This window comes from Camelus dromedarius, chromosome 15, assembly GCF_036321535.1.
Source record: "Camelus dromedarius isolate mCamDro1 chromosome 15, mCamDro1.pat, whole genome shotgun sequence".
Classification (NCBI taxonomy): Eukaryota; Metazoa; Chordata; class Mammalia; order Artiodactyla; family Camelidae; genus Camelus; species Camelus dromedarius.
Genome location: NC_087450.1, coordinates 58,665,057 through 58,677,686, shown reverse-complemented (window position 1 = coordinate 58,677,686; position 12,630 = coordinate 58,665,057). Strand labels below are relative to the sequence as shown.

General features: G+C 40.6%; 1 protein-coding gene across 1 annotated transcript in view; it reads right to left on the bottom strand.

Annotated features, from left to right (window-relative positions):
* Positions 1-383: 383 nt before the first annotated feature.
* The window catches only part of MBOAT2 (membrane bound O-acyltransferase domain containing 2), a 110,714-nt gene continuing 98,467 nt past the window's right edge, over positions 384-12,630 (bottom strand). Inside the window, exons 10-13 of the mRNA XM_031466524.2 lie at positions 12,352-12,416; positions 10,847-10,979; positions 8,110-8,261; positions 384-6,406 (exon numbers count right to left, since the gene is read on the bottom strand). Coding sequence (XP_031322384.1) covers positions 6,181-6,406; positions 8,110-8,261; positions 10,847-10,979; positions 12,352-12,416 — 576 coding nt within the window. The 3' untranslated portion in view covers positions 384-6,180. The remainder of the gene's footprint in view (positions 6,407-8,109; positions 8,262-10,846; positions 10,980-12,351; positions 12,417-12,630) is intronic.

Genomic DNA, 12,630 nt, shown 5'->3' with positions numbered 1-12,630 from the left:
ATGGAATAGCGGTCTCAGAGCTCTGCTTCTCAAAAGCCAAGACCAGATCCAGATAAGCCCAGTGCAAGTGCTAACAGCAGGACTGGGAAAGCCAATGCTTCTTCTTTGTAACTGAGAACAGTCAGCGTCGCCTTCACTGTCTAAGTCTGTTTTGAGAATACAAGATACTATACACTAACTTAAGGCTGTTTTCATTGCCTTCCAAAGTGTTTATCATGTGACAATAGTTTCTTTTAAATGATCTTTAAAGAGTCAATGACTCCTGTGAGTATTACCATCCAATTAAAGACTCCTTCAATAAGACCATTGCTTTTCATGACAGACCTGACATTCAGTTCTAGAGATGTAATTTAAAGTCTCCAAAATTAGCAAACACACACATGTATTTTTAAACTACTGTTTAATCATTTTTTAAAGACACACAAATTAGAAAAAAACATTTATATGTTCAGTTAAAAACATCTTTAAAACCCAGCAACAAGCCACCAGTGCAGCTCTGAGGACACAGACTCGAAATGAGCAGTTATGAAATTATCACGTCACAGTGTAACTGACACAGTGGTTAAGTTTTAACTTGCCATACAACACGGAACTAATTTATGGATCTGTCAAAAAATAACACTTCTTTAAAAAAATATTTTGGAATAACAAAAACAAAATGCACAGAACACCACGTTCTATTCTCACCCAGGGAAGGCAAGTGACGATTGTAAATACTGGCTGCTGGCGATGGAACCCTTCTCGCGTTTGGCTAACAATGTTCAACTACTCCTACGCAGAGATCAAGACACAACCTTTAAAGGAAGGCAGGATGAAATCACACATTTTCACTCTGTATGGAGAAGGGCTTCTCTGGTTTCACCTGAATTATTTTTACTTTTATTCCTATTGCTTTCCATCGGGCCCCTCCTGGTTCAGGGAGGCAGTGCGTACAGGTGACAGTAGATGGAGAAGACTGGCTTGGAACATGTGTGTGTCGAATGTTTGATTCCTTTTCTCCTGTGATAAAAAGTCAGGAGCGAATGGACTTTGTTGACAAACCCATAGATACAGAACCAAAAATACTTAAAGTCAGAAAAGAGGCATATTTTAAAAGGCTGTCAAACTCCTCACACGTGTTTGCCCTTTGACAGGAAAAAGCAAAGAGGAGTGGTAACAAACCAATTTCTTAAAATTACCCCAAAACAGAGACTGGGCAGAATATAGTCATTTACAACACCAGTAAAGGCAGCCAGTCACTTTTTCCATTTCAAACATGTTATTAAGAAAATGGTTACTCATTTTACTGATGTTGCTCTGTAACTTTTGGTTTTTCATTATATTTCCATTTCTTTTTATTGTAGCAAAATCTGATAAAACGGGACTGGAAAGATGGCTTTGCATCACTGAGTAAGCTTTAGACAGTGATTTTGCGTGAATCTTTATATTCTTATTTATAGAACAGTCTTGGGTTTTTTGTTTTGTTCTTTTGCTTTATAAAAGATCTACTGAAAGAAGACAGGTATAATCAGTCTTAAAGGCAAGACAAATTAGTTGGCATAAAAATGCATCTTTAGGCTCCATTTCAGAAAGTCTTCCCAATCAATGACCTATATAGAGCTTACCAGTTCTTTACTGGGGTTTGCATAATGTTAAAAAAACGATTCAAATAAATACTATTTTAAACATATAAAAACATTATTAAGCAGCAAACCAAGTAAAATGTAATTGGCTGCATCCTTGGTACAAGAGACACAAAAAGCAGCTTAGTCACTGATTTTAAGAGCAGTCCTACAAAATGCCAACGTGGAAGATTTCATTTTAAGTTTTCTTCAGTAATGAGTTACTCTAGATAGTTCTGACTGAGTGGTGCTGCAGAAAACCACTGTAGAGATCCTCTGCTTCCTCATCTTGCAAATCCACATTTCAGAGTGGAATTTCTTTTTTTAATGCAAATATTTTCCTTCAGCATAAGGAGCGTGCATGGACACAAATGCACTTTTATAAGAAAGGACTGTAGAAAGCAGAACTTTCAGCATCTAACTGAAGTGTATAAACGATCAGCCATTCATTAAATGTACCCTGGGTTAAGTGTAGTTTTATAAGGTACTTGAGGGCAGTCAAGATTGCATTTCACAGTGTTATTTAGAATTCTGCACCTACGTTAAATCTGCTGTATTCAATTTCAGCCAGGATGGACTATTAGTGGCTGAATAAAACTCCACAAAATACTGGTTTATATCTAAAACTCTGGACAAGTCCTTCACTGACAAAGTATTAACAGGCACTATTCTGAAACAATTATTCTCTCAAGTAATTTTTTCTTTCAACTGTAATGCAGAACCCTTCAAATCAATAAACTAATAATTTTGAACAATTCAAAATAAGGAAACAGAAAAGTATAAATGTCCAGAGCTGTCCATGAATATAGAAATTAAAATTCAAAATGTTTGAATTTTAAATAGGAGAGATTTTTGTCCTAAATGTAATGCAGACCTTGAATAAAAGTATAAATTTTGTAATTATTTTAATGGCAACATTTTAAAGTAATTTTTTCTGTAGTTTAAAATAAGGTGTAAATTAAATATTCCTTAAATATCTTTGAATGAAATACTATTTGAGAAGTTACACGGTGGTAAACTTTGTCCAGTAAAGTTGGTAATTCATATAAAATATTTTTTAGCATATATCTTCTTCAGTTTTACATTGCACAAACAGAAAACAAAAAAGCAGAAAAAGTAAAAGGAGAAAATATTTTTTCAGTGGAGACTATTTCATTATTTAATTTAAAGATTCCATTTAACACTATGTTCACTAGAAAGGGTTTGTTGCCACACTTCTGATTTAATGGATTGAGAGGTTTTCTTGTTGCCTCAAAACACTTTTGAAAAGTCAGGGCTTTGAGCTCAAGTAGTAAAAGTAAATGACCACGAAGACGATCCTGCCTGTGAATCCACCCTTGCGTGTGGCTCTGACAGAGCTTGCTAATGGCTTCCACTCCTTACAAACACACTGGTCATGAGCTTCTGGAACTAACCCCTGGGCTTCACAGCAAGGTTCATCTGGAGGACAGGGGACTTGTCCAGGTCACCAGGCTCACCGATGACAGAGCCAGGTGAACACCCAGAGCTCCTCCCAGGACAATTGGTGCTTCAATGTGTGTGACCTTCACTTTTAAAACCCATTCTTTTTACTGCATTTTTCCCTCAAAACTAGTATCTGTGGAAATCCTCTATGTGAATGTTATCCATGGTGGGAATCAATTTAAAAAATACTTTTTAACCAAGAGTATGGTGGCAGTATATGCGGTGGCTGGACGTTTCTGAAGCCAAATACACCTCCTCTGTTATGCTGGGCACTTTAGAAGCCAAATCAATTTCCTCAGTCATCCCGAGTTCCAATTAAAAAAATGCTTCTTTTAAAAACCAAGAATAAGCCAGTTGGAAAATGGTGACAGCTAAGATATGTCAAAATAAATTAACTTACTGTTTCAAGAAAGTAAAATTGAGGGAAAGATAATTATTTTTGTTCATTTTCTCCCTGAGTAGTATAATAATTAAGTAAAAATATAAAAATGATATTGATCGATCATTTCTGGAGTTTTTCCATGACAACTGAAGAGTGGAGAAACAGTAACTTTAAATACACACTGAATCCTATTCTGTTGATTAAAAAAGAAGCAAGAAGCGCATATTACAACGAATCCCTTTAAACTTAGCATCGCAGAGCTGTACCAGTTTTCAACTCTCCTACTGTAATTAGAAGTAAAGTATTAACCCTTACAACGCTCCAAGTGGGTATATTCATTTTCTAAAGCACAAGGTCTCTTCTCGAGGAGAAAAGTCAAGGTGAGGATTAGAATTAGTTCTTCAGTTTTCCTCCAAGATTGCATACTTGTGATTACAATTTCTCCAAAATTAAAGAAAAGGTATTCAAAACCTATTTCATACCAAAAACAAAACAAAAAACCCCACAAACCCTAGACAATCCAGATAATGGAAAGCCATCAACTGTATCTATTAACGGATTGTCTTCAACATAATTGGAAAATTCATCAATCATCTTGCTTTGATTACATTCATTGAGCAAAAAACATAGCTAAGTTATTTTAGGTGTACAGACTGAGAAATCAAATGTAGTCAGGTAATAGAAATAAATCATGATTATTCGGTAAGGGCTAGGTAGGCTGAACAAAAAAAAAAAGGTTTTATTACACTTTCTTGTTTGCACTTACGACATGCCTAGACTTGTCTTTTAACCTCTAAACTTGTTGACTTTTTCTTAACAGTAGCCAGATTCTCTGCAGCATTAACTAAATTGAGGAGATACTGTGGGGGCCACTCTCCACATCCCATAGCTTAATTTCAGTGCCTGGGAAAATAGAGGAAAGGAATTTAGCAATCTGTCCTTTCCTGGGAGGTAACAGCACGGCTAACACTGTCAGGTGGAAAAAATTTACCTTTAGAAAAATAAAAACATTTCATATAAACAAAGGCTAAGATATTACTAAAGTTCTAGGAAGATGCACTGCTATTTTTGCTGGTTAGACCTCAAAAGTTCCATGTATTTTGCCTTTACTTTTGTCTTGAAATGAAGTACTATACAGCTTAAACCAGAGCGGTTCTGTCCGTAACTTCATTTGCAAATTTATTAATGATAAAAAAAAAAGAGACTCACCATAGACAGACAATTTGCATTTCATGAAAAATTTAAGGCAAAACGAAAAGAACTTCCACAGAAAATGGGTGGCATAACAGTGAATTCAGAAGGCCCCACCCATCCTTCCCTCTCTTGGCCCAGGATGTCCCCTCTGTGGCCGTGGCCCCACCCCAGGCTGGCATGACCCCCTCCACCCCGCCTTCAGCTCCTGCAGCATCACAAGACTGTGGGGAAAAAGGAGTAAAACGAGACGCCTAGCAATTCAAGATGAAATTAATTACAGTGAAAATGGCCCATGAGATCAAAGTGCATTTTCCTACTTTCAGAATCTAAAACTCATTAATAAGAGTGAATGGTAGAATTTTTATGCGAGAAGAGTTTGGAAACTGTATCATTCTCTAAAAATGTGGTTCAGACCTAATGATCTTAAGTTTCCATTTTCCTAAAACTTTTCTCAAATACCAATTAAATGTCAAGGATAAAGCAGTGATTAGCTCGAGAGTAAGCTAATTCCGAGATTTCTCTTTCAAAACCTTCAAGCAATCTCCCACTATTATTTTCATAATGCTTTTTATAATACTATATAACTTACGCTTGATAAATTTCTTTCAAAAGTCCAACATAGTAAAAAGTTATTAAACTTCCATGTCTTACATAATTGCAAATAACTCATATAAACCGGGGGGACGCGCTTGTGTGACCTGGCACCTGCGGGGGCCCATCCCCGCCGCGCCCACGGAGCGCCTGCTTCATTCATGCCTGCCCACCTTCCTCTGCCATCTTCTTTCTATATTTTAAGAAAATAAGCTTAAAATATCACATTATCAACCTTTGATTATATTGAAGAAATCTTCCCCTGAAGGGCTCTCTGCCTGACACAGGGTAATTAAGCTCTCCAGGAAAATAAGGTACCTATAATTTGGCATCCATTACTGTTTACGGTTTCCCTACAGACTGCAGTCATTTGAGATACTTTAAGAAAACCCTTCAAATAGTGAGCTCTTTATTGCATTTTAAAGTATCCACCATCTTAAATATCCTGTTTAAATTCCTCTGGAAATCCTGTGCGGCACACAACATCAAATATTGAAACAGTGTTCTCACAATATCACACTTGAAAATACCATTTAGGGACAATATTTTAGGAAATAGAAGGTTTAAGGCAAGACATTCATTTGGAAAAGTTAATTTTTCTCAACCATCCAGATTGACACAATTATTTTTCCACCTCTTCAGTGCCTTGGGATACGCAACATACATTCAGCAACAGGGCACACATATGACCGTATGGACATATGCTGAGGTCCTGAGTGCCCATTGAAATAATGGAAATGTTTTCATATAAGGCGTGGCCCACAGGGACATGGCATGGGAGGGGTTATTTCATTCCATTTCCAATCTGGGATACAGGGAATTCCCTACCTGTAACTGCCTGATTTCCCCCCGACGTAATCTCTTTTCAAACAGACACAAATCCCTTGAAAGGTGCTAAGACTGGTTTCTGTTAACATACAAAAAATAGCCATCAGAGTGTTTTCTCCATTATTGCTTTAATGATGAATGTCCAGAGGCTACTTCTTGATTCTGACAGCAAACATTGTTTGCTGTGGAAAAACTGTTCTGCCCCAAAGAATTTTCTCCTTCATCAAACTTTTTGGATCGTGACAGCTGAACATCTTCATGTGTCTTCTTTCCTCTTTGAGTTTTTTTCAGCGGCAACAACAATAATACTAAGATACTAGCGATGTGAAGGCAGTAATACCAATGGCTAAAAAAAAAAGAAAAAGAAAAGCTTACTTTATTAAATTCTGATAATTAACGGTCCTTAATAACTGCCCGCTGGTCAAAATGTCACAAGCCCCTCTTAGGGTGAGTATATTTCCGGCATTATTCTCTTATCCACACCCCTCAGATGAAACTCTAGCAACATAGGCCACTGGCTATTTATAAAGCACTTCATAAACCCAGGCCACTTAGAAGCACAATACTAGACATCATATTACATTCCTTTGTCAGGGTCATAAGGCCACGACTAAAGAGAACAAAAACAAAAAGGTACTTCTTAATACTGATCTGAAAAAGATCTCTCAAATCCACAGAATCAAATACTGAGCAAAGCAAGAGAATGCAGGCGGTAAAGGGACAGGAACAGCCTGACCTGCTACTTACTGCCCCTAATTAAGTCACAAAGACTCCACTGATGTGAGTGACAGATAAGCGGTACTGCTTCTTGATGGTGACTGTCATGAAATAAAGGTCACGCTATTGAAAATATTACTAGAAGCATCATGCCCCAAATTAAACACAAAGCAAATGTGACCTAAACGGCTTCTATAACTGTAAGCGTGAGTGCCTGTGAACAAAGTATCCAGGATGGATAATCCAACTGCATTTAAACATACATAATAAATCCTACTAAGATGGAAATTCTAGCAGAAGTTACTTATGTCTTCCTGTACAATTACTGTCAGATTTAGTTCAACAATTTTTTGACCACATACTCTGTGCTGCCATTCTAAATGCTGGGGTAATGAAGAATTTATGAGAGAAAAAAAGTTTCTGATCTCAAAGATACCAGTATCTAAGTGGGGGGGGGTGGAATTTGGTGGGGGAGAGTGAGGAGATAAACATAAACAAAATATGGAATTCAAGACAATAATTTCTGTCATGCAGAGATGACAAAGTACCAGTGAGACACAGAAGAGTGAAAAGGGAACCACTAAATGAAATATAAGTAATTTATTATCTTTGATCAAAGAAATTAAGAGAATAATTCCTTGTAAAGAACAAGCTATATTTTTTCTTTCTTAAAACTGCTTTCTCATAGTCTTCATTGTTCATCCTTTTTACATTTTTTTTTCAGAGTTAGCAGTCTGACAGCCTGAACTCTTGGTCCACGGACTGTACCACCAGTTACTCGTGACTATCAGAAGATACATCTTACTTCAGCCCCCAAAATATCCCCAGTGACTCTGAAGCCTCTGCTTTAACAGATAAACTCCTAATCCTTGGCTCTAGAGGAAGGGCGAGCAAACCACGGCCTACGGGCCAAAGCTAGCCTGATGGCTCTTTTTAATTGAGATATAATTGACACGTAACACTGTATTAGCTACAGGTGTACAATTTAATGATTCAACATATGTATATACTGCCAGATGGTCACAATAATCCACTTAACATCCAAGCTCTGGGAAGAACAGCTCCACGTTGCCGTGAAACCTTTGAGGGACTCTAAGCAGAGGTTACCCGGCTGCTACTCCTTCCTCTAGGTCACGCTCTCGTCTGAGGTCTGAGGGCTGTGACTCCTTCCAGAAAAACCCTGACACTGCTTGGTTTAAGATTTAAAAGTAACTGATAACGCATTTAACTGCAGGAAATACGTTAGGGTATTATTTTCCTATTCTACCCAATAGCAAGAAGCTTTCTTTTAAAAATAATTTCCACTGGCATCTTTTTAAGAGTAACACTTACCTGTAAAACATGAACGATGGTTTTATAGAAAGAAGCACAAAGGGCAAGACCATGTAACTTACTGCCACTTGAGTTACTACCCATGTTATGATATCGTACAGCAACTTCAGTTGGGGCGTTTTGATGAAATGATGTCGAAAGTTATTTCTCATCTGAAATAAACAAAAATATTTCTCTTTAACGCTGCTTATAAAATTACACTGACTGTATCAACTGTTTCAAGGATGTGGAGTAAGGGAAACTCTCATCATTGCTGGCGGGTATCTAAAGTGGTCCTATATTATGGAAAAAGCTGGTTCAGGAAAAAAACTAATACATGACTATATAAAAAACGAGGAGGGCGCGAGAAAAAGCACGTGGGCAAAATGTGTGAATCTGGGTCAAGGGAGTGCAGGATCTTTGCAAGTCTTCTGTAGATTCAAAGCTGTATTAAAAGTTTCCTCGAACAGTTAAAAATAACACTGCCTAGGGCTCCTTAAATCACACCTGTAAACGACAGCACAGGCACACCGCGCTTTACTGTGCTTCCTGGATACTGCGTTTTTCACAAATGGAAGGTTTGTGGCAACCCTGCGTTAAGTCAGTCTATCGGTGCCATTTTTCCAACAGCACTTGCTCATTCTGTGTCTCCATGTCACATTTTGGTGATGCTTACAATACTTAAAACTTTTTCATCATTACTATATTTGTAACGATGATGTGTGATCACTGAGCTTCCCTGTTACCACTACAACTTGAAGGCTCAGATGACGGTTAACGTTTTTTAGCAATAACATATTTTTAAATTAAGGTCTGTACATTTAGACATAATGTTACAGCACACTTAACAGGCTACAGAATAATGTAAACATAGCTTTTATATCAACTGGGAAACCAAAAACTTTGTGTGACTTGCTTTATTGCAATATTCATTTTATTGCTGAGGTCTGAAACCGAATGTACCATGTCTCCGAAGTGTGCCTGTATGTGAACAAAGTTCAGCATGTTATTAATCTTTCTACTACTACGCAGTGAGACATCTTTCGTCTTCTTAACCTCGGCATTTGTGCAAGACAGATGCTGTACACTGAGCTCAGGTCAAACAGCATTTATTTACATAAACAGCAATTACACACATTATTCAGTTGTTAATGGAAACTGGGAAGGGCTTCTCAGAAAAAAGTGCATTCTACTAACCACCTTTTCAATATATTTTAGCTTCTGAAACAGTCAAACCATCTCAGTTTTGAAATGTGTACACTTAACTGAACACTATGTTTTTTCTCGTCTAATATGTTCACGGGTGAAGTGTGGTCCTGCTCCGAGACGCCACGTGGCTTTCCCAGAGGCGACCAGGTGAGGTTAACGGCTCTTCCACGCAGAGACCAGCGCTCCCAGGGCCAAGTCCCCGTCCGGGCTCCGACCGCGTCCTGCCCCGCTCACCCCACACTGGTACCCACTCTCCATCCTTCTGTCCCTGGGGCGAGTCAATTCTAGCTTCCAGGCGTGGCTGCCGCGTCCTCCCACGCTCCCTCCTCACCTAACTCCCGATGTGCGGACAGAATGAGGTGCAGACTCTTACTCTGGGGAGTTTGTTCACAATCTTCTGTGGGTGGCCTCTTCCCCGCCACACCCCTCGCCCCTGCCCTTTGTCTTTCCAGAATCATCTACCATTTAGGCACACGTGAAGTCTCCGCTTCGACCAGATCTGCGTGTCAGTCCCAAATGCACGCACTTTCAAATCTGGTGTTCCTAATGTCACTGTCTCCCCTCGTCACACACTACACTCACTTCTGAAATAACTTCCACCTTTCAAACCCCAAACCCAGCCACCCTTTCCTCCTGAGGCCACCTCTAGCAACCCAACCAAAAGGGGCTTCTTTCCCTCTAAACACCCCTGGTACTTGCCGTCTATAAAACCGCTGGAACTCCTCACGTCTGCCCTGCGGTGTGTGCGCCCCCGCCCACACCCGTACAGAGATACTGACAATAAACACACCCCTTACGCCCCTAATTAGACCACGAACTACAGAAGGTGGAGCCTCGAGTTATTCCTTCTTGAGATTTCCCTCATACATCCCCAAGGCACCTTAAAGCCGAATACAGCAGGTACTTGCTAGTTTGTTAACTCAAGCCTCCTCACCTCTTGGTGACTTAATAAGCATGTCCAGATACTACTTCTGTTATGTTACTTTCCCCTGATCGATTTTCAGGTACTTACACTAATTGCCCTTCTTCTTTGCCCAGCCAGGTCCCCACCTAATTCCTCAGCTGTTTCCCAAAATAACACACCAGGTGTCAACCAGGCCGAGCCCTACGGAACCTGCCCTGCTGCTCCGTGCCATCGGCCCCGGGAGCGGCCCGTCCGCGTCAGCCAGGTCTGCCCACGTCCCGCTGTGCGTCGAGTCGAAAAGAGGACTCAAAACCTGTAGCTTTCAAGACACATTTCTAAAATAAACCTGCCTGCCTGATCATTGTTATTGAGCTCAGTTTTTAGCAATCCTTCAGAAGATTCTGTAAGACAAGGACATACTGTGGGGCCTCCGTGTGCCAGGTCGCCCTCTCACCACGCCAGGAACCAAGCGTGGTGCCCGCGAGATGCACTCAACAAACACGCTAGGAGCATGGCATGCTCGTGGCCGGAGGGCAGCACTGACCAGGTCAAAGAAATAAGGCTGCCTGGTGAGAGGTTCCCCGCCTTGTACACCAGCCTTAGTGGACTGCCACTGACGTATGACATGGGACTTGCCATACTCACCACCCGTGCGGCCAGCGTCACCACCACTCCCAGGAAAAACGTCAGGTAATATCCCGGGTAGACCCCGTGCCAGATGGCAGAGAGAATGAACGTCTGGATAGTCGGACTCAAGGAGACGCGTTCATAACACACCCTAGAAACCGTGGAAACCATGAGCGATTAGAGTTTATAAAAACCCCACAATGATCACTCTTTTATTACCAGTTGGGATTTAGGAAAACAACCACAGCTCATCTTAGGCATCAGCTTGATCTGTGACCTCAGGGAGGTTACGGCTTTTAAGTATCAGATTTATGAAAAGATACTTAATTCCTATCTCTTCACTGATACATGTAACAGCTAAAATGATCATTTCCAGTGTTTGGGAGTCCAAACTATTTGCAGAAAGACATTAACAAACATAAAAGTTATTTTTATTTTATATTATTTTATTATTTTCTTTAGTGATACTTAGAACTTTCACCTGATCTAAGGATACTCTTCTGGGAAGCAAGTTGTGCTTAGTCTAAAGTTTTCCTGTAACAGGCAGAGAAATCAGATGAAAATAAGATTTTCCTAAGGTATCAAATTTAAAATACGACAACAAGAAGTAACACCACAGATCAGCTCAGAAAATCCGCAGCCACCGGGCAGAGCGCAAGGCATCGTGAAGTGACAACAGTCTATTTTGGATATTTCAAGGGGTAAAGAAACTAAACTTGCCATGAATAAAGGACATCACAAAAGAAGGCTGCTTTACACACAACAGTACTTACAGCCCTACCATCACAGGAACAGTATTTTATGAAATACACTCAAGATCGGACAGCGTGTCCCACTGGGAGCAACGAGAACCCCTGGGAGTGTCTTCAGTGCCCTAACATCCTGTTTTGTAAACGGTCCCCTGAGGGGCTGCCCTCCCCTTCCCCTTGTCCGTGACAACCTCCTAACCCCAAATCTCAGTGCAAGCTCCTCCTTCCTCTTTGTGCCCCACTGTTTCTGCTCCCTCCCTCCCTCTCACTACAGGGAACGGCAAGTGTGTGTGCGTGTGTGTGTGTGTGCACGCACATGCGTGGTTGACACTGTCCCGTCTCTAACAAGACTGGGACTCTGACTACAGGGGCTGTTCTGTCCATCTTACTCATCTCTGCATCTTGTGCCCAACATAGGAAGGTCTGTTGTACTGAAATATTTAAAACCTGGAACTTGTGGAAAATCTAGGACACACGTACATCTGTGTTTGAGCGACTCTCCGGAGAATGAGAGCGGGAGGGCGCTAGTGATCTCAGACCTTGGTGGGTGCCTCCGAAGGCGGGCGGAGAGGTCAGTGCGAGCTGCATTCATGCATGACTCAAGCCTAAATGGCTCTCAGATTTGGTGGTTCCCTGCTTTGGAGGACGTTAACTGTGTTTTCTGGTCAACACAAGTCACAGCATTAACCTAACTGAGAATGTGAACTCAGTGGAAACTCAACACAAGAGCCAGAGACCTGAGCACAGTGAACGGTGGCTCCTGAAGGCGCTTACCTCTTCAGCCAGAGAGCTGTCTGAATATTCCAGTTATCCACAAACATCTTGAAACTTGTTGACATCTGCAAAACAAAGGAAGTTTTTCCTTTGGCCAACAAAATGGTGAAGCTTTAACTATAAGCGATACCGTTTTCCTGTGCGGAAAGGACACTGCTTGCCAGCGGAGGCAGGGTACTGAGCTCGCTCCTCAGTACTGCTGTCCTCACACTGCGGCATCAGTCTGTGACAGCAGTCTGCCTACTGCAGGGAGCATCCCCGAGGTAAGTGAATTCTCAC